At 43.7% G+C, this 22,769-nt stretch overlaps 1 protein-coding gene across 9 annotated transcripts in view; it reads left to right on the forward strand.

Moving 5' to 3' along the window:
- The window catches only part of MED12L (mediator complex subunit 12L), a 295,438-nt gene that overhangs the window by 36,255 nt on the left and 236,414 nt on the right, over positions 1–22,769 (forward strand). For all 9 annotated transcript variants that reach the window (XR_012071818.1, XR_012071816.1, XR_012071817.1 and 6 more), the window contains exons 5-7: positions 1,535–1,694; positions 19,591–19,760; positions 22,329–22,439. Coding sequence is in view for 5 of the 9 variants with exons in the window: in XM_072959151.1 (XP_072815252.1) it covers positions 1,535–1,694; positions 19,591–19,760; positions 22,329–22,439 (441 nt within the window). In the remaining 4 variants the exon portion in view is untranslated. The remainder of the gene's footprint in view (positions 1–1,534; positions 1,695–19,590; positions 19,761–22,328; positions 22,440–22,769) is intronic.

Below are 22,769 nucleotides of genomic sequence, written 5' to 3' on the forward strand. Positions count from 1 at the left end.
ATGTTCTAAAGTCAGCAAGCAAGGCGGGAACTGTACACAGTCAAAAGTCTATTAAATTGCCCGTGAAATACAGTATATGGACACACCACATCTCCTGCCCAACTAGGCAGCTTTCCTTCATCATTCGAACAGCTTGATGTTTCTTTCTTTTGGAAGAACCAGGTGAAATAACTTGTTTTAAAGGGAGGGCTGTGTACAGAAAACATGTACTTTTTAATTCTAGAATCATACTTTGTACCAAGATTGTGAATACTCAGATTTGTACCATATGTATAATGCAAAAAATTCACTGTCTAAATGAGGACTTGACTGAGAGAAAAATGCCATGCTATATGAATCAGTTCACTGGTTTGAAGCTTTGATTTTCAACACAAAATCAAGCAGGAGTTTGGGGCATAGAGACCGGGCTAGTCGTGTCCGTGGTTGTGGTTTCCAGGATCCTCATAGAAGAGAGAGTTAGGCCCATGGCTTGGAAACACCTTGGCGGGGGCACGGAAAAATCCTTGGAACTGGGAACAAACTGAAAGTTGTTATAATTTTGATACATGAAATTCTTTTGCTTTATCCTTCTAACCCTCCTGGGCGGCGGACAGGGTTGGTATTGTCACATTGATAAATGAAGAGTCCGGGAGTGATGGATTTAACCATATAGGTGGGGGCCAGGAACAGTACACAGCGGTGCTCATCATGGGTGTGGGGGCATGCCCGCTTCTCTGTCTCACTTTTTCCATCCTGCTGCCTTGCAGCCAACATACTCTTTGTCCACTGTGTTACTCTGTATTCATAAATTGGATAGATCATATTTAGATGAATGGGCTATTCCTAGGATATTTATGAGGAATTCTAGAAGAGTGGATTAACTCTTTCAAGCCATTCAGCAGTTCATTGGGATACTAATTTGCTAAATAGTTTCTTTGTGGTCTGGAAGAAATAATTAACTGCCCCAAGTGCCTACTTTCAACTAGTGAATTAATTATCCAGCTATTTCCAGCTCAGTGCTTATTGGGCAGATTCACTGATTCATCCCTTTAGCCTCTATTTTAAATTTTGGGCTAAGGGCACTTTTAGAAGCTTTCTGGAAATTGTCATTCTTATGAAATAGTACAGTTGAAAAACTTTATACAAAAGTGTTCTTCGATAAAGTGCAGAGTGGTGATAGCTTTTCACCTGATCTGTCCCTTCCAATTTTGAGATAAATTCCTTGGAGGACTGTCAGGAAATTATTTTCCCTATTTTGTTGATATGATGAGTGGCTTTAGGCATCTGAGAATTTGAAAATAATTTGTTTTCATAAATAAGAGAGCACAACTGATAAAACTGTGTTGCCACTGTGCTAAACACAGTTTGATTCTTTTCTCTTATAATTTGCTTATATATATATATATTTATTCAAACTGCATGTGCTGTTTGAAAACCCATTCAGGGTATACTTTGTTATAGCCGGCAGGAACTCAGTCTCTTTCTTTTGCTTCCCTTTTCTTGCCTAGCGACAGACATAATCTGTGATAATTATAAATATGTTATTTCTTTTTAGGTCCCCATCCTTAGTAAAAAAGAAGATGTTTTTGCATATTTAGCTAAGTATTCAGTGCCAATGGTTCGAGCAACGTGGCTGATCAAGATGACTTGTGCCTATTACTCTGCTATTTCTGAAGCAAAAATTAAGAAACGACAGAGTACTGATCCCAATTTGGGTAAGTGAGACAGTATGATATGTCTTACATTTCACCAGTGATTCTGTGAGTAATTGTTGCCTGTGCGTGCGGTACACAGTGGCGAGGTGAGTCCTGAGAAGGCCAGGGGTTGCCCATGGAGTGGGTGGGGGGCTGGTCCTGCTCACCCAGGAGCAGATCCCGGATTCCATCAGCAAGTCCTGTTGCTCTGCCCTCCAGAATGCTCCGCGTCTGCACACCTTCACCACCACAGTTACTGAAATGCTGCTTCAAGCCCCGCTCATCTCTTGGCTCGGCTACGGTGGCCGCCTCCTAACTGTCCTTCCTGCCCTTTTTTTTCCTCCTCACATTCCGTTCTAGTCTCCCCACAACTGCTGTGCTGATCCTCCAGCCTCCACTAGATCGTATCGTGTCCCTGGTTACAACTTTACAGTAGTTTCTCATGACACTTAGAGTAAAGATCCGGATTCTTTCCCATGGTCCTCGGCGCCGTCCGCGATCTGTGCCCTCTTCCTGCGGTGTTCCGGCCATACAGCCTCCCTCCTGTCCTCTAACATGCCACGCAGCTCCCTTTCTCGGCGCTCTGCGTTTCCTCCTCCCTGTACCCGGGTTGCTCTTCCTGGGGTGTTTGCCTGCTTCCCACTCTTCACCAAGACTTTGGCGCAAGGGTCATTTCCCCGGGAGGTTCTGTCTGGCCACCTCACTAAATACTAGATAGCATTTCATCTCTTTCTCACCTTCCTCCCAGTTATGTTCTCTGTGTTGTTACTTTATTCACAGCACGTTTCTCTGTCTGAAATTATCCTTTAAGATTTTGTGTCTGTCACCACCCCCATACACACACAGAAACACAGACACACACATGCACTGGCTTGTGGTAGATATTCATTGAATGAACTGAAGGAAACTATTTTCAGTCAGTCTTTGCTGTTTGGTGACTAGACAGTGACTCCTTGAGGTGGTGCTAAAACATTGTTTATAAAAGTTTTGATGCTACAGGAGAGATGTGCACAGAGAATTATTTATGAAGATGTCCACTTAAAAATCAGGTTTTACAAATAATTCTTTATGAAATGGAAACATGATTTTTTAAGGAAGACCCCTCAACTACAGAGCTCTGAGAGGCAGGGTCAGAAAGTACAGATGTCCTCAGATCCAGACAGCATCCTAGATAAGTGAGTCGGGTGTGAAGGGCTCGGGCACAGGTTGGGGGCCTTAGTGGACTGGAGGGTGGAGCCCACTTGAAAAGCATGAAGACTTAAATTCAAAACAAAAAAATGGCCTAATTCCATGACTGCCCACTTTGAGTTCAGCGTTACCTCATGTGTGTTAAAACAAATAAGCAAAAGTGAATACTTAAAATAACACTGTGTAGTGTATATATGTACATATCAAGAAAAAAATGCGAGGAAATAATTGACAAAGTTAACAGTGATTGTCTCTGAGTGTCGTTTTCACAGGAGTCTTTTGTTAAGTCTACATCTAATGTTTTTTCAACAGCTTATTATGTTATGGAGGGAAACAAGAAGAATGCCCCTTTTTATTACTAAAATAGTACCTTCTCATTACAATATCTTCAAATGGTGCTGAAGTAGGTACAATACAGTGTTTAAGTTTCTTTTCTCCCTTCTCCATGTTTTCCTTGAACTTTCCTACATCATACACAAACACATATGTGCAATTCTTTTTTTAAAAATAGGGTTTTCTGTCTGTCTATCTGTCTAATCTATCTAATCTATTTATTTGTTCATTGAGTTTTTTTGAGGGGGATGGTAATTAGGTTTATTTAATGGACGTACTGGGGATGGAACCCAGGCAGGACCTTGTGCATGCTAAGCACGCACTCTACCAATTGAGCTATACCCTCCCCCCACATATATGCATTCTTGCTATCTGTGTATCTAGCTATCTGTCTTGCTAGCTAGCTGTCTTTCTCTACACATATGTCCATTGCATTTATTAATACTTCTCCCCACAACCTGGATATCTAGTCGTTAACTAGCCACCTCTACTTTGATGATGACTAGGCTGAACCCAAATGTATATCAAATCAAAGTCTTGATTTCTCACCAGCTCTAAACTTGCTCCTTCCTCAGACTTCTCCTTAGTAAATGTTACACGGAGTCACTGGGTGGGTGAAGGTAAAAACCATATTGTCACCCTGGACTTTGATCTTTCTCTCACAACTCTGCATTCACTCTCTCAGGAATCTTGCCAGCTTTACTTTCAGAATACAATCAGAATCCGACAGCGTGTTCTTCCTTGCACTGTCACTCCTCTGGCCCAGAGCATCACCACCACCACCACCGCCACCACCACATTTGCTTGTGATGTTTATTGCAGGGCCTTTAGCTGGTCTTGTTTCTGCTCTTGCTTCCCTAACGATGACTTTCTACTTCATAGATCCCGCAGAGACAGAAATCAGGCCCCACGCCTGTGCGCGGCACCCTCTCACGGCTGCCTGTCTCACTTGGACCGGTACCTCTGCTGCCCCCAGTGGCCTGTGTGCAGTTTCCGCCTCAGGCTTTGACTCGGGGTACCATTGTCCCCCCGACCCTCCGATGTCCCCCGGCCTCGCTGTCCCCCACTGCCAGCTTGGCTCAGAGGGCACTTCCTCAGAGAAGCCTTCTCGGACCATTCCAGCCAAAACACCGTCTCCCTGGCGCCCCGTCTGCCTGTCCTGCTTCACTTTTCTTCTTAGCTCTTAATGCCTCTCATGCTATATTTTACTTTATTGATCACCTATCTCTGCTGACTCTCCACTACAGTGTGTCTTTGTGAGAAATTTTGTCAGGTTTGTTCCATGCTGGGTCTCTGTGCATACAGATGCTCAGTCATTTTTTTCATAAATAAGTGAATAATTAGTCCTGAAGCATTTGTGTGTGTGCGGACGCACACATGCTTTTCTTCCCCCTCTAATTTCCCCCAGTTCATGATCTTTGGAAGCACCAACATCACTGGCTGCAGTGAAGAGAGACTCCTCTGTTCCTCAGCTGCTGCTCATGTTTTCTGATAACTTGTTCCTGTTCATGTTTTCCTTGATGTTCAGGTTAATCTGATTTTAACTGTCACAGAAAGGCAAAAAAAAGGTGATCGTGCAGGAATGATTATACCAAATGAAACGTAAAGCAGCTTTAGGACGAATGAAGTTCTGATCATCATTGTGAAGAATGTGTAGCTAGAGTTTCTAGGAGTTCGGGATGTAAAGGTGTCGACCAGGGCCACGTAATTTCCTCTGTGAATGGAGGGAAGCCTGGCTCCTGTGTTCTACTAAGAACATCACGGACTTCTTTTTGGATTCGTTACTTTTCCTGTTAATTTTCTTACCAGTGTGACCATTTGCTTTGGGGGAAGGATTATTTCCTAAACCCCCTCCCCCTGCCAGCTGAAATTTCTGTTATTTGCATACCCGCTATTCTGTGGGTGTTTGATTAGGTTCACCCACCAGCTGTATTTTCTCTTCTTTCATAAACCACACAACATGTATGAGTCTGTTTTCGACTCAGTTTATTTACAAAGTATTACATGATCTTTATGGTTATTCGTATGCATTAAAATGTATGAACATGAAATCCATGAACGTCAAGTGCCTACTGTGCTCTTCTCACAGTAGAGTTTAAAAGCTTTGACCTAAAAAATGCTTTAGGCCAAAAATATTTTTAAAATGCATGAATTTAAGGAGTTCCCCCCTAACCTCTTAGGTCCAGCATCTTGGAGAGAGACTTTGTAAACTCACTGAATCTTTGGGCTGTATTCATCCCAGCGCTGCTGCTACGTGGCTGGGTGATTGACAGCAGAGTCCTTCCTCTCTCCGCACGTGGGTCTTCTCAGCCTTGATCCAATCCACAGGACTTGTGGCCTTTGTCATGTTCTTCAGCCTTTCTTTTTTTTTTGGCCCTGACATTTTTGAAAGGGACAGGGTTATTTTCTTAGAATACCCCTTGATCTGTGTTTGTCCAGGGGCTTATGAACAGATTCACGTTTCGCACTTTTGGTGGGAGGATCGCTGAAGTGCCTCTGAGAGCATCTCAGTACCTCCCATCGCCTTGTCCTAGGACCGGCTGTGAGAACTTTGATCTTTTGAGCAATGTGATGCCTACCGGATTTCTCCACCGCGAACTTAACTATTTTACTTTGTAATTAATAGGCAATTTAACTAGGTAACTATCCAATTGCTCTTTCTGTATTCTTATGTGTGTTTTAAAAATGCAAATGTAGTGTACTATTTATACTATATGAAAAGAGGACCCGGTTTCAAATATCTGATCTTGGTTTGCTATCACTGCTCCACCTGATATTGCTCTACTTTGTCTTCAGCACCTCCTTCAGCTTCCTTTAGCAAATTACACAGTGCGTTTGGAAGCATTTGGCTGTGTAGACACAGGCATAATGCAGCAAGTTTCACACCCAAGCAAGCTATACAGCCAAGCAAGCACACACATATATATGTGTTGAATTGGATTAAACTGCATACACTTCAGAAGATTAACTTGCAGTAATAGATTCTATGTTCTGGCTTTGATAGTGAAAAGAATCGTTCAGCACGTTTGGGGCAAGATTGACTAGCGAGTGTCACCCTTTTCTGGCGTTGGTTTTATGGCCTCCGTTGACTTGATGATTGTTCTTAGGATTTATAAAGTGTGTTCAGTAGAAATGGCCTTTATTCCTTTGTAATAGAAACATATGTTTTATTTTCAGTTCCTACATTCAGTGTTGAAACAGAGCTGTAAAGCACTGCTGTTTGATTTTATTGAAGAGAGTTTTTCCTCAAGTTAAGTGGGCTAACAGCAACAAGGGGGCAGGCCTGTTGTGTAAATTCTTTAAGCGTAGCAACACAGAGATCCTCACTGTCATTATGCAGAGAGTTACAGATCTAAGATGTGGATTCAGTGAGTTGCTGCCCTGGGGAGCCTGCAGCAGGCAGGGACGTACCCCGTGCAGTGCGTACCCAAAGCAGAGAGGAGCAGAAGGGGCCTTGGCTTTCTGGGTGAGGTTTGACGTGTGATTTTGGGAGGGGGCGTCAAAGAATTATTTGACCTGGACACATCCTAACATCACAGCAGAGGTTTTTAAACAGAGGTGAATTAGGGAAGCTCAGAAGAAGAGATTGTAATTCTCCGTCTTGCAGGAGACCGAAAAAGGAGGTTACGGTGAACATGATGTTTAGAAAACGCCATCTAATAGGTGAGTGGACCAGACTCGAGGGAAGGAACACCAGACATAATACGTATTTGGGTTCCAGTAATTTTTGGAATTGAACGAAGTTTCTTTCATTTTTAAAACAAGGATATTTAGCTGTCTTCAATGTTTTGAGCTCACCAGAGAAAAGCATTTAAAATGCGCTAGCTAATACTTAAAAGTATAAAAGTAAAACTTACACAGAGTTACGTAATTAAACTCTTCGAACAGACTGGAAACTGGGGCTTTATAGTAAATAGCACAGAGCCTTGCACATTTATCTGCAGGAATTTTCCTTACAATAAGGAGGAGTCTTACTGTTGCTGAGTTCATGAGTTATATGTGTCTGTTGTGTGGCTGCAGTATTGCTGCCATTCTTGCCGTCACTGTGGCAGTGTTCCTTGAGTGCATCCCCCTGTGCAGCGAGCGGGGTTTCCGTCCTCCGGACAGTCCTAGATTGAATCAGCTCCTGACACGTGTTGTGAAAATGAGCTTTTCAGCCTGGGGAGGGGGGTGCTTCCTCCTTTTGCTGTTGGACCCTAAGAAGGTGTTTCCTGTTGGCTTGTGTGAGGATGGCTGGTCCCTCCCCAGGTCTCCCAGGATGGCAGTGGTGCACCATGGTACCCCCCATATTTTAGTGAACACTTGCTAGGCCCTGTGTTTACTCCGTCCATTCTCTGATCTATTATTCAGAAGCTCTGTGAGGATTTATTTCCACTTCACAGATGAGGACACCGCTGTGCAGGTGGGCGCACAGAGCCCCTCAGCACGTGTGTCCAAACTAGTCCCTGAAGCCTGGGCTGGGCTTCATGCTGGTCGCTGGAGACAGAGGGGGAGAATGTCATCACCGCCCCCTCGGGGTTCACAAGTTGGAGGGGGTGGGGGCACACAGCCAGACAATCCAATACTAGAGAAGAAAGGAAGAGCTAGCAGTGAAGTGAGTGAAAGGCAGAGGGGGCCCCACGGAGCTGGGGAAGCCCAGGGAGATCACAGAGGAAGTGCTGTTTGAGTACAGTTTTGGAAAAAGCAATATTTCCCAGGAGGACAGAGTTGGGCGTCTGTTGCACAGGGAATGGCATTTCCGGCAGAAGAATGGTGTCTGCAGAGAAGCAGGGTCATTGGGCAGGCTGACTGGCGGAGCTGCCCGGTTTATTTTCATCTGGTGCGTCAGTCACCAGTGGGGCCGTGATGACAGGCTGTGGGGAGGCCTGTTTGCTAGAGTGGGGGACAATGGGGAGCCGTGGAAGGACTTCTCATTACGTGAGTTTTGCTGCTTCTTGCCTGTAAAATGGAAGTAATTGTCAGTACCTTCTAAGGATGAAATGAGTCAGTACTTCTACAGCGTTTAGAGTAGTGCCCGCCATGCAGTAAGTGACCAGTGAGTGTAGACTATTAATAGGATGCCTCGGCTGCTGCGTGGACTACAGTTCTCACTAGCCTGTCTCGATTAATTACTGTATGCGTTGTCCTGGGAACTTTACAGACACTATTTGTGATCATTATAACGTGCTTGCAATATAGGTTTTATTCTTTCTGTGTGTGAGGGACCCGAGCCTCAGAAGTCAAGTAACGGCTGGCACAGATGAAGTGGACTTCTCAGAAGGTGTTTGCTCTTTCCTCCCCGCTGCAGCGTGATGGTTACTGGGGGGGATGTGCATGTTGTGGGTCTGGGCTCCGGGAGCCAAGAAGCATGGCTAGGGAGAAAGGTGCTGTCAGGGAGCAGGCTGCAGCGCCGGGGGCTGTGGGCAGGGAACAGGCTGCAGGATGGGGGGGCTGTGTGCAGGGAGCAGGCTGCAGGATGGGGGGGCTGTGGGCAGGGAGCAGGCTGCCCGATGGGGGGCTGTGGGCAGGGAGCAGGCTGCCCGATGGGGGGCTGTGGGCAGGGAGCAGGCTGCAGGATGGGGGGCTGTGGGCAGGGAGCAGGCTGCAGGATGGGGGGCTGTGGGCAGGGAGCAGGCTGCAGGATGGGGGGCTGTGGGCAGGGAGCAGGCTGCAGGATGGGGGGCTGTGGGCAGGGAGCAGGCTGCAGGATGGGGGGCTGTGGGCAGGGAGCAGGCTGCAGGATGGGGGGCTGTGGGCAGGGAACAGGCTGCAGCGCGGGGGGCTGTGGGCAGGTAACAGGCTGCAAGACGGGGGGCTGTGGGCAGGTAACAGGCTGCAGGATGGGGGGCTGTGGGCAGGGAGCAGGCTGTAGGATGGGGGGCTGTGGGCAGGGAACAGGCTGCAGGATGGGGGGCTGTGGGCAGGGAACAGGCTGCAAGACGGGGGGCTGTGGGCAGGGAGCAGGCTGCAGGATGGGGGGCTGTGGGCAGGGAGCAGGCTGCAGGATGGGGGGCTGTGGGCAGGGAGCAGGCTGCAGCGCGGGGGGCTGTGGGCAGGGAGCAGGCTGCAGCGCGGGGGGCTGTGGGCAGGGAGCAGGCTGCAGGATGGGGGGCTGTGGGCAGGGAACAGGCTGCAGGATGGGGGGCTGTGGGCAGGGAGCAGGCTGCAAGACGGGGGGCTGTGGGCAGGGAGCAGGCTGCAGCGCGGGGGGCTGTGGGCAGCATCGGAGGAGTCACAGCTGCAGTTCCCCCGGGTGCCGTGGGGAGCAGGCAGAGGTCCAGGGGGCCAGAGAAACGAGAGACAGATGAAGTTGCTTGCAAGATGAGCATCTCTAATTCTGGCTAGGAGTTGCTTGGTGTTGAATATGGTGAAAAGTGACAAGACGTATCACAGGCATGAGGCCTTTTTGGGGGGGAAACAGATGGATTAGAAGAAGCTTAAAATGCTTCGTGGTTAAACTGCCCAGGGAGCTGCTCTGTTGACCCCCAGTTGTTTCCTCTGTACCCCTGAGGTTTTGTTGGGGTGGGTGAGAGACTTTCCTTGGTGGACTATACTCTTGGAACCACTATCCTTATCGCCCCCACAATACAAAGAAGAAACAGCTACCCTTCTTGCATGGTGGGTCATTGATTTGTGACATATTCACTGAGCCGTTTGGACTGCAAAAATAAGCCCTGCTAAACACATAATTGACAGTCTGGTTTCTTATCTGAGCCAACCAGCTTACTTTCAGTTCGAGTCCTTGAAGACAGCACGTACTAACTTTTCTGATTCCAGGGACAAGCTTTTAGCTTCAGGTCAAGATTGTCTCCACATTTTCACATGTTTCTTGTTCCTTATTTTTCATAAAGGAGATATCTGCCTTGCTTACTATGAAAATAACCCTGAGGGCTGGACAGAAGTGCTTGCATAAGCACAATTTAAATGCATGCTTTACTTAGTCATGAAGAATACGCTTTAGTTGGTGAGGTAACTCTGGCTATCTGGTAAAAACCACTCTCCAAAAGAAGGGACAGGACCTGCCAGTACAGCTTTGGACACTGCAGCTGTCCCTTTCCTCAGCATCTTTCATGTAAAGGTTGTAGCATCCATTGATAAACCGAGCCCCAAACTGTCATTTCATTGAGAATGGCTAGATGCTGGCATTCTTCTGAAAATGGGCTTCCCCTCATCAACTGTGACAAGCCATAGTTCTTTTTAAAAAAAGGCTGAGTAAACGCCTTTGATTGTCAGTTTTCAGAATAAGAATTGCTGCAGTTGCATAGTTAGTTGTAATAAATGAGTTTTTTTCTTATTTAAAAAAATTATCTTTGGTCATTGTTAGGGCTCACGAATATTCAGTCATTCGGTATTTTACAACCATTTACACTCATGGTTCATTTTAGTGTTCAGATTGTCTCAGAGTTGGCCAGTGGAAGATGTTTCAAGCTCTTTTGTATCCTTTGACACGATACCATTTGACTTAGAGCACTTCCTTGCTTTTTGGCATAAAATGATGTCCCAGGCTCATCTTGTGCTTTTTCTGCCTCAGATCTGCAGTCAGCCATTTCTCTATGGAACCTTACTTCTTTCTGGTGGGAAATGGTATTTAGAAATCAAGATCTGGGTGCTGAAGGTGCTCATTGCTACCAGGATGTCATGGCATCTGTGTCCTGCAGTGGATGGATGGTTATATGTATATCTGTGTGTGCAAATGTGTGCACACATGTTGTGCATGCATATGGGAGTTTATATTCCTATTTCCAGTTTATCTCTAACATTTCTAGTTAACATTAAAGATTTTTATTAATTTCTTTGATTTTATGTTTATCTCATATCTGTTACGTGGACAGTGAATGATTTCTGGTAACAAGGACATGCTTACTTATTTGTTTTACCCTGCTAGACATAAAGACTAGCTTCAGAATTAAAATCTATATGTTGGGAAGAAAGGAACTATGTAAGTACATAACGTCTTGGTGGGAAGTAAAAGAGAGCTGAATATTCCATCATAGTAGGAAGCCAATAGATAATGCTTAAAATCGGGAAGTACAACTGCAAATATGTTGCTTAGAGATAAAGAGGAAAACCAAAGGAACACAATGGATGAAAGAGTTGAAAATGCTTTCGTAGAATGGAAATTGGAGGGGAGGGGTTATGGACAGTGGGTTGCTGTTTTCACAGGAAGTCACATCGAGCTATTGGACTCTAAGACATAGGCAAATGTAACTTGGATGTGAAGAAAAGGTTCTAATCTCAGTCCCAAATCATTACTATTTTTGTCACTGTTGATACCTTTTCTGGAAGATACCTTGCTGTAAAAATGTGTTTTATGGAAAAGTTTTGAAGGAAGTTCAGGGAATGCGTTAGAATTTCAGTTCTTCTTAGATAATATTATAAAGGCAAGTACTTGCTGCTTGGGCCGTTAACAAAAATTGGAAGACTTTGAATCTTTTTCCAGATGTATAGCTGTTCAGTTAACTGGATGTGTAAAATTTACAAAGCCTTAAAAATTGTGGTGGAAAACACAAAAAATTTATCCTCTTAACCATTTAATGTGTATAGTACAGTGTTAACTGTCTGCACATTGTTGTGCAACAGGTCCCCAGAACTTTTTCATCTTCTAAAACAATCTATGCTCGTTGAATAAACTCCCCTCTCTCCCCTCGCCGAGGCTCTGTCAACCGCCGTTGTTCTTTCCTGATTTACATAAACTTTTAAAAGTTCTCACCAAGTTTAATGTGCTACGTGTGACTCTGAATTCCACATTGTTGCCCTGTGGAAACATACTTCGGCTTCTTCTAAAGTAAAAGCGTTACAATCTGTTCCATGGTAAGAGTGCCGGTGAGTGGCAGTGGTGTGTGCGTGTGTGTTTACAATCGGTTAAATTTTTGATGAAATCAAAGTAACGTCTGCTCGTGATTGCTTTTGAATTTCTTGGAGAAATGCATTCAGAGAACTTCTTATATTTCGCTTGAATAAAGAGTGATTTAGGTTAAAAAAAACGCATAGTAAGATTCTCTGCATTGGAGTACATGCTGTAGAGAATTGTAACCAACTGGAGGCTGTGCTATCTGCTATCTGGCTCCCTTAAAGGCATTTTTTTGGGAAACAAGATGTAGACCTAAAACATGGAGCAACAGTCAGTACATATAATTACCTGTAATCATATAGGAAAAGATGGGGAGACTGGAAAAATTAGGAGAAGTTTTCTGAAAGAGCTAAATATGGGTGAATTACCTGGTCCTGAATTCAAACAACAGGTTAATGAAAACAAACACATTGAATTTAGCACCCCTCCACCCCTCTGGCTCTGTGTTCGCATCTCTTTCGATGGCACCGTGCTCTGCTCAGCCACCTGCCCTCCTGGGAAATTTGGAAGCCGCCTGCCGCTCTTTTTCTCTCCACTATCAGGTTAGTGACAGATGCCACCTGGCTCTCTTGTTCCCCCCTCAGTCACCTTCCCACTGGACTTTGCAGCCTCCTTTCAATTCGTCTCCCCCACAACTTCTGAGAGAGTCTTAATTTACATATCTTATCTCATTGTTCCTTGAAATCCTCCAGTGGCTTTGAATCATTTGTGGTAAAAAAGCAAACTCCACAGCTTGTCACTGCCTGGGCTACTGGATATCAATGGCAGATTTCTGGACCCCACTCCAGACTTACTGGGTTGAAATCTCCAGTCAGAGCTAAATCTGTGTGTCTGACCAGCGCCCTCTGGTGATCATTTTGCACACTAGTGTTTGAGGCCCCCCTGGCTGGGCCACCTGCCGGGCTTGCCTCAAGGATGACCCTCTCTCCTGTTGCCTCGCTGCTGTCTGCGTGGCCTGGGACATTACACACTGCTACTTCTGTCTGTAGAACTCCTCTGTCCCTCCTCTCGAGATGTGGCTTGCACATCCCCTTGCTTCCACTCCTGTGTCCCATGGCTGGCAGAGCACTTACCTCGCTTCTGTCACTGTCTGTGTCCCTGTGTCCCCCTACCCGGAGGATGAATCGCCTCACGTAGGGGCTGCTTTCTCCTCACCTTTGTAGCACCAGACCCCTGGAGAGCTTCTGGCTCATAGTAAGCATTTAATGCTTGCTGCCAAACACCCATAGTGTTTATTTTACCTTCAATTGTCACCTTGATTCCCAAGTAACAATACTTAGTGTCATCACAGTAAATAAAACCAGAGACAAACGGCCAGTTAAAAAAAAACAACACTGCAGAATGGCAGAACTATTCCCCCCGACAAAAACATGTACCCAGTATTTGCCTCTCACTCAACACCAGCGTCTGTAGGAAATTCTGTTTTAAGAGGAAAACTTTTCTAAAGCATAAAAAAGGTTTCAGTAATTGATGGCACCAGAGCACTTCCACTGAGTGCCAGCAGCCCGTCTCCCCCAGCCCTTCACCCTGACTTCCAGCCGGAGGGCCTGAGTTCCCTGCCTGACCGTTCAGCAGGAAGCAGTGTTCCAGCCCCTGGCTGGCTCCCTGCTGGCCCCCGTCCCCTGCCCTGCGGCAGACCTTTGATTTGGGCTGTTGTTGACCCCAGCAGCCAGCCTGCACACCACTGCTGCTTTCATCCCCACGGTGAGCAGCGGCTGGCTGGCGCCTGAATGGGGTTTCAGGTGTCCTGGGGGTCATTTTATAGAATACAACTGATTATCTTTTTAAAGCTTTTTATTATGGATGTTTCAAACCTATACAGGGATAGGAGACTAACAAAGATTCTATCACTCACCACCTGGGTCTGACCGTTCACTCCTGGCCACACTGGTTCCTGCCCCTGTTCCCCTCCCCCACCCCCCCGGCCCCCTCAAGGCCGTGTCATGTCAGAGTGGGTGACTTTCTGTCCGTGTGGAGCAGTCTTTTCTTACACTTCATGATGATGAATTTTTATTGGCAGCAAAGTCTTTGGGGAAAACATTAAAAAATTGTATAATTGCTCTACTGAGATATAATTCACATTTTATAGTTCGTTTTAAGTGTGCTGTTCAGTAGTTTAGAATATGTTCGGAGTTGTGAGACCATCACTACATTGTAGAGTGTTCCTTGGAAGGAGTCTCGTACCCGTTAGCAGTCATTTCCCATTTCCCCTCAGTCCCCCTCAGCCCTATGGATTTGCCTATTCTGGACATTTCGTATAAGTGGAATGATAACATATGTGGCTCTCTGAAACAAGTTTCTTCCGGTTAGCGTAATGTTTTCAAGGTTCATCCATGTAGTATTTACTAGTAGTTCATGACTTCTTAGGTCTGAATGGTTATTCCATTATAGGCATGTGACACATTTTTTTTACTTGTTCATCAGTTGACGGACATTTGGCTTGCTTTCACTTTTTGACTATTATGAATCATGCTGCTGCAAACTTTTGTGTACAGATCTGTGTGTGGACATGTGTTTTCACTTCTCTTGGGTGTGTAACTAGTTGTGAAATTGGTGAATTAGATGATGACTCTGTGTTCAACCTTTTGAGAAAATGCCAAACCGCTTTCCACAGTGGCTACACCCAGCAATGCGGGAAGGTTCTGATTTCCACAGATTTTCACCAGAAGTTGTTATTATCTGTCCTTTTGTTTGTAACTGTCCCAGTGGTACTTTGCTATGGTTTGGATTTGCGCTCGCTGGTGGCTGATGATGTTGAGCATCCTTTCATGTGCTTATCATCCATTTGTTTATCTTCTTTGGAGAAATGCCGACTCAGATCCTTTTCCCATTTGAAAAAATGGGTTGTCTTTTTATTACTGAGTTGTAATCATTCCTATGTAGTCTGCATCCAAGTCAGATAAATGATTTGCGAATGTTTTCTCCCAATTTGTGAGTTGTCTTTTCACTTTGTTGATGGCACCCTTTGATCAAGAAAGCATTTTGACAACAGAAAACATGGGGAAAGTTTTTCAGTCATTTTATTGGGAGTTCAGAAATGGAGTGTGCAGTGCCTTACATAATGCTGACTGCCCTCTGCCCCCTAATCGGTCCGCACTGAAGTCAGGCTGTTTAAATCCTCCACACCCTGCAGTTTTGAGAAGCAGCCTGTTCCCACTGTGAAGAGGCAAGAACTATTTTACTGTAGTGGTGCAGCCTCAGGGAGCATGTTGAAAGATACAGGTTTCTCCATCAAGGAGCCTGTCATCTTTGACTTAAAGAGCTGATTCAAGTGGGTCACTTTAAAGATGTGCACTTTCGTCTCTGGACTTGGAGTTTTTTAAAAAAATAATCGTTGTTTCATCTACTTTATGTAGGGCGTTGCCAGTGGTTTTGATACAGGGAAAGAATTTAGCCAGGAAAATAAGCCTTCACAAAATTAAAAGACATACACACACACACACACACACACACACACACACATATGGTGTCTGTGTGCATAACATTTATATTTATACTTATATTTACTGGAAATTTATAAAAAGGATTGAGTAAGTTCCATATTTGCTTGGAACTTTGTAGCACATTAGTTAACAGGTGCTTCTAGTTGCATTGGTTGTAATAAAGACAGAATTATTAGGGAATTTGGCATTTTCCCTACTATGGTGTTTGAAACCTTCTAGGTATGCAGTGATGAGTTTAAACTAGAAAGCAAAGATGTTTGTATGAAGATCTGAGAAGCAGAATAATTGAGGAGGAACTTGATTTTAATAGTTTTATTTTGGGAGGACCTTATAGTGCATTGATTCAAGTCAGTACTTAGATCTTGAGTGTGTAAGGCGTAGTTTTATGGGGATGCAAGAGATGGAGGAAGTTATAACACATCGATTGGAGAAGAGAGACAGATCCCTGTTACGTGGTGGGGTGGTGTCCAGAGCCTGGAGAGGCTACATGTGAGATGTGACAGTTGAATTGGGCCCAGAAAAACTCCCACATGTGAACACGGGTGAGTAGCCGAGGTGGAGCCTCACAGACATGGGAGTCAGAGAGACAGCACCTTGAGCTGACAGGGTATGTAATGGTAGATAGTATTTGATTTTAATTCCCAGCTAAGGAGTTTGACCTTAATTCATTAAGGACTGCAGATCCATCGAAGGGTTTGGAACCATGAAATTGACATGATTGGTTCGATAAATACTTGTCCAGGCCAGCATGTCAGACCTTGCAGCTCCACTGAGACAGAAGCAGGGTCTAACATCAGGGATAGTCAAGGTCTAACCTTTAGTTTCCTTTCTAAAAACTTTTCATGCCAATATTAATGATGGTAGTGACCACTTATTGATCCACTTCTGCACTGCGTGCGCTGGGCTAGGTAACTCATCCTTACAGTAGCTCTGACATCTGTGTCTTATGGATCCCTGTTGTTGAGATGAGGAAGCTGAGGTTTGGGAGGGTAGATGCCTTGCTCATCACTGAGTGCCAGGATTTGGACCCTGGGCCATCCTGTCCCAAAGTTCTTTCTGCCAGTAGCACTCAGTGTGGCCCCGTATTGCTTCCTGCTCCGTCACTTTGCCTGAGCGTTGTTGCATTTGGGGTGCTCTGTGTTTGCCCCCAGGGTGTGTTCCTCCTCTCCTGAGCTCCCAGTTCTCTTATTAAAACGGCAGATATTGCAGGCCCTGGGGGATCATCTTTTGATGTAACTTGGCACGTCTCTGTCCTCACCCGCGAAGTGTTTATTTTCATGTACTGGAGTGGGGCATCTCACACCTGTCTGTGTGATTCTGGTTTGCCTGGGTGGCCTTGTGTTATGCCTGCAGTGGCTGGATCTGTAAAACGGTGGGGTGAACTTCATGACCTCTGAAACCCCTTCCGTTTTGGGGGTGAGGCATTAACAGAGAAGAATAGTGGCCTTGGGATACTTAGATGCCAGGGAAAGCATTGTCCGAGGGACAGGCTGTACTTTTCAGCACTGACCCCTCACTCTACTCTTAGTAATGTTCGTGTTCACCAGCTGTCTGATGACCTGGCTCTGTGGACCTCAGTTCTGCTGGACCTCAACAAACTGGAGACGAGGCTGACTCCTCCGGGTTGCTTGATTCGACTTAGAGCTGCTCCGCTTTTGGAGCAGCCTCCTTGCTCACTTCCTGTGTCCTTTCTCCCTTTGAACCTCCCCACACCCCATGGTCTCTGTCCATTCCTGCTGTCTTTTTATCTCCTGGAACCGGGCTCGCTCCAGACCCTCTAAACCAGGATCTGGTGGGGTGGGCGAGGGGCTGGAGACAGTGGCATCGTGTAAGAGCTTCCCTGGCGCTTGCGTTTGTGGTCAGTCCGGGCTGAGGACCCCTGTGGTCTGGCACTGGTGCCCTCGCTTCTCTCCTTTAACCTCCAGTCCTAACGAAGCACGAGAGGGGTCAGTGAATCCTAATAATTTTAAGGAGTGCATTACTAGTGCCATTTGTTACTTTCTGTTTTTAATTTTTGATGAAAGTATTGTATGTGTCCTAATTTTTTGGGGGGGAGGATTAGGATTGTTTGTTGTTTATTCATGTAATAGATTGAACCCAGGACCTCGTGCATGCTAAGCATATGCTCTACCATTGGGCTGTACCCTCTCTCCTCCTTATCCTAATTTTTATATTAGTTCACACTAGACTGTCTGATGTCCCAGACCTCTGATTTGGTCTGATTTGATATGATAACTTCTTGTCAGTTAAATACAGTTAAAGTTAAAATACACTACTAAGAGGTGTACAGTTGAATTTCATTTGAGTTTTAAAAAGAATTCAGATTGTGGGATGAAATACTCAGCATATTTTTAAAAAGATATGTATATGTTTATGTAAACAGTCAAGCACACATAAAGACAAAAACTGAAAAGATGTAAAAATATTTAATGATTATGAGATTTTTTTCTTCTCATATCTGCATTAGAAATTTTCTGTAGTGAATGTTCTTCCGTATTAAAAAAAAAAGGCAATCTTGAAAAGAAAATACACTCTGGACAAAGTAGAGGGTGTGTGAATGTGTGTGTTATTTTTAGCTCTTGAGGCTAAAATATTCTGAGGGGATATTGAGAATAGTACCGTACAGAGAGTGAGTTAATAGCAAGGCTTGGCACACAAAAGCTAGGATTTGGATCCTTGTTATTTTTGTTTTCGCTTATTATAGCTCAGCTAAACTCGTCTCATCTGCTGGTTGGCATTTGTTTTGTTGAACAAGTGAGAGTCATGAGACTATTAGTCCATATCAGGGGCACCAGAAAATGATGACATTGGTAATTCATTGTTTTGTTTTTAGTGCGGCTGGAGTAATTTTAACAGTGATATCTGTTATTGGTGATACTTTCTGAAGAACGATTACACCAGGAACAGAATGTTGACCTAGTGTCTGTTCATCTGTTTGCATTGACTTATTACTGGAGCAATGCATTGGAAACACGTGTATTTGAATTTCAATTGTAAATAAGACAGCATTAGAATAAGTAATTTAGACCGAAACTTAGCAGTAGTTATCTCTGGGTACTGTTGTCAAGTAATTTTAACAGTACTTAAAAAATAAAAACAAAATGCTCCATTTCTAACCGATATTTAGTTTCTGCTCTTACTTTTTTCAAAGTAGGTTCCTTTAAAAATAAGAAGGGAGGGGAATCTATCGCCAAAATAATGGGAAAACCGCATTGTGTGGTCATATTTCTTCTGAAATGCTGTCTTGCTATCCTTGGGGAAATTTGACTGTGAACATGCAATTATTACATTTTTATCCACAAAATGGGCTGAAGTTGGCATCACATCCCTCATGGTTGCCAGAGGCAACACACTGATTTAATTTGTGCCCCTGTGGCAGATACCTTTGAATAATTTTAGTGATTTTGTTTTCACGCTGCCTTTTCAGTTTCCTTTTCAGTCTCCTGCCCTTTGCTGCTCACTGCTCTTGCTGATTGAGTTTTAAGCAGAGTAGAGTAATTGAGGGTCCAGACGGTTGTCCAAGAGGCGGCTGTTCTCCTGTCCCTGGCGTTGCCCAGGGGAATGGAGTCGACATGCTGTCTGGGCCCAGCCTGCAGGGAATGCCAGTCCTCTTACAGACGGACAAAAACAGAACAAGTCTTAATTAGGCATGCTTGAACCCTGACATGGAGCCTGAAAAACAGACCCTAAGAAAGCTACATTTGGGGGGATTTTGAATTCTTTTGGAGTAGAATTGTGATTTTTGTGGAGTGCTCACCTCCGCTGTTCTATTTCCCACTTGTGCCTCTGAAATTTTTATTGTGCTATTAACACAGAGGATCACCAGATAACACTTACTACGAGTGTAGCCATCTCTTCTAGGCTAGGGGGTCACAGAGGCACAAGGGGAGAGCTGGCCAGCACCCCTGCTGGCCAAGTGGGGCAGGTGTCATTACTTAAGGGCTTTGTGGCAGGAGTGCCTTTCTGAACAATGCTTGCATATATATGCCAAAGCCATTTTTGTAATAGATGTTTTATTTTATAAGTACATCCTTAAGGTAACCGGAAAGAGGGAGAGAAAGTTAGGTCTTACAATCATCCTGTCTGGAAATGGATTTTTGTTTGTTTGTTTGTTTACATGCAGAGTGGACACAAATTTCTACCAGGTATCTTCGAGAGCAGTTGGCCAAGATTTCCGACTTTTACCACATGGCTTCCAGCACAGGGGACGGTCCTGTCCCTGTGCCGCCAGATGTGGAGCAAGCTATGAAGCAGTGGGAGTATAACGAAAAGCTGGCATTTCACATGTTCCAGGTAACCCTCCCACAAAACGCAAGGCTGTTAGCATGCTTTTAAGAGGAGAAGAGATTCCTTATAGTTTGCTTTTTGCAAGGGGTTGAAATATATTCTTATATGGACGAATACATTCGAAAAAGCCACCTGACATTTCTCACATTGACTTATATTAAAGGTAACACCTTTGTCCTGAGATGACAGCTTCCCGTTGTACATACTGATCACAATGCTTTCAGTGATGTCAGCTTTTTAAATGTCTAATTGCTTTGTAATTATGCTATTAAATGTAATCCTCCTAAACCTTTTGTTTTGCAAAAATTAGAGATTTATTAAAAAATAATTTTGTGCTATTGCTTCCTGTCTTGTTGAGATCTCCTTTAGAGCTTCGTTATTCCAAAGAAAGGTCGTCTTAGTTTTGCTCACCTGCAGTTTAAAATGCAGTTGATCACCTGTGAGAAAGTTTTGAAAACTGTCAAGCAGTATGGAATTTAAAAAATAAAAAAATAAAAAATGCCATTGAGGGGAGGGGTACGGGGCATGGAGGAACGAGTGACTGCTCATCCTGACATGCTGATATACATCATAGTGACCAGAAGAGGGCGCTTGTGCCATTATTTGCCTTGATCTTTTCTCCTGACAAGGAGGAAGGAAAAGTGTATTCAGCTGAAATTGCTGTCTTGATCAAAGAAGAAGGAAGTACAAAGGATGTGTGGTTACTAAATTTCCTCCTTAGAACTTTAATTATAATTTCCAGATGGTAAGCACCTTTTTCTTAGGGCTCGAAGTAGGAAAATGCCTGGTTCTTTAGGAAGTGGCATTGTTAGTTTTAAGTTGGTAAAAACAGTTCTTACGAATTCTAGTTCCATCTATCAGAGAACTGCTTTGGTCCTGCTCTGAGCTTTTATGACTTTTATAGAGCTGAGGATTTAGTCTGCATCTCTGAAAAAGTGTCTCTCAGCATGCTTAATATCTTTGGAAGGATTACTTTGTGTATTAGGAACACTGAAATCAGTATCTCTTTTATATAGGAAGCAGGTCCTAAACTGATGAACCTAACTGGGATATTAATGTTAAAATTTTAAATTTCATTATATTTTAATTCACTGTATACTGAAATGTGAAACTGCCTCTAGCATAGACATGTGCAGACATGCATGTGCAGAAATAAAGGTGCAGGTTCATAACAAGCATATTGAGGATGGACATTATGTAGTCATGGGAAGTCATGCTTATAAGATTCTCTTTGGAACCTCTCATTCACAGTCTCTTATACCTTAATGCAAAGTTCCATTTTATTTATTTCTTAAAGTTTACTGGTCTGAAAATTTTAAATTGCAGTTTTCCTATGGCTAGTCTTATAACTCTTTTTTGACTGTAAGAGTTTATTTATTTGGAAGTACCATTAGTCACAACATGGCAGTTTCTGGTGTACAGCACAATGTCCCAGTCATGCATAAACATACATATATTCGTTTTCATATGCTTTTTCATTAGTAAGCGTTTTTAAAATTGGAAACTAGCAATAAGTAAATACTTTGACATCTTATCCTATCAATGTGGTGTCACTGTAATGTTTTAAACATAGGAACTATAATTTATCAGTATATTTTTATACGCATCATCGATAATCATGGCAGTGGACCACTGGGGCTGCATAGTGTAAGTCAAGTCGCTAGGAACAAAGTGGGACTTTATGTTAACTACTAAGGTTGTTACTGGAATGACTGAAATTGTGAGTGTCTTTCCCAGAGAGCATAGCTCTTTATTTCTGTCTTGAAGATTCTTCTATCATGTGAATCATAATACAAAGCTATAATAAGACATAAATATGTATGCACGTGGAATGTCATAAAGAATGTGTATTTATATGTGTGGGTATATGAAGGCAGCAGATGAAAATGTTAACAGTGCTTATGTCAGGAGGGGCTGCACCAACCCTGGGGGGCATTTTAGAAGTTTGTGGGTGTGTTATTTTTTAGTGTAGCTATGTTGGAATACTTATACATTACTTTATTATCAGTTCCTTTCATTTCTTTATGTTACAGTTAGGCCATTATATTCATTTTTAAGGTTATATTTCTAGGTAGGTTATGGTATCTGAAATTCATTTTAGGAGAGAGAAGGAGGCTACTGGGGGGCATTGGATCTGATGGGATTTTCAGCCTCTTGTCAAGATGATGGTGTGATGGTTGCTTTTTGTTCTTTATAGTTACCACCAGGGGCCAAGTTTCCTCCTGTGAGAGTGAGTTCCTGTTACCATGAAGTCTAGTTAGGCATCCCCTGGTGGTATGAAAGATTCTGAATTTTCTTTCTTGTGGGAATTAATTATCATCAATTTAGACTGAAACAGATAAGCAAAAACCAAAACCAGAGAAACCCTGGAAGCCAGCCATACAGAATAACACTAGTTCTTCACTTTTTTTGAGATTTGAACTTTGATTAATGAGATCATGTTTTACTACAACAACAACAACAACAACAAATAGTAAAATTACACTTAAGCGTAAAAATAACAGTGCTCTTTTTTAAAATTTTAGTTGGTTTTGCTTTAACATCGTTAGCGTCCTTTTTCTTTGTTCATTTAAGGAAGGAATGCTAGAGAAACATGAATATTTGACGTGGATCTTGGACGTCTTAGAAAAGATCAGACCAATGGACGATGACCTTCTTAAACTCTTATTACCACTGATGCTGCAGGTACAGTACATGTAACCATGAGCCAGTTGATTTTATGGGCAAGAACTGAGTCTGATAAGAATGATTAGGTAAGTAGAGGTGGAAGAGGACAGAATTTCTTGTTGAAATGGAAGGGAAAAAATGTCCTGATGCTACAGCACATGAAGTGATGAGGGGCTTCTCCTGAGGTCTAGCAGGCATTTGTATTGGCCGTGTTCGTAGCTCTCATCCACACGTCCTTTTCAAGTGTCCTCACACACAGTAATTTCCCCCACCCCTGAGCTGAGCAAACAGCTCTTTAAATACCGTCTCCCTGTTCACACAGGTTTCTGTGAAAACAAAACAATTCAT

This window comes from Vicugna pacos, chromosome 1 (genome assembly GCF_048564905.1).
Source record: "Vicugna pacos chromosome 1, VicPac4, whole genome shotgun sequence".
Taxonomy (NCBI): Eukaryota; Metazoa; Chordata; class Mammalia; order Artiodactyla; family Camelidae; genus Vicugna; species Vicugna pacos.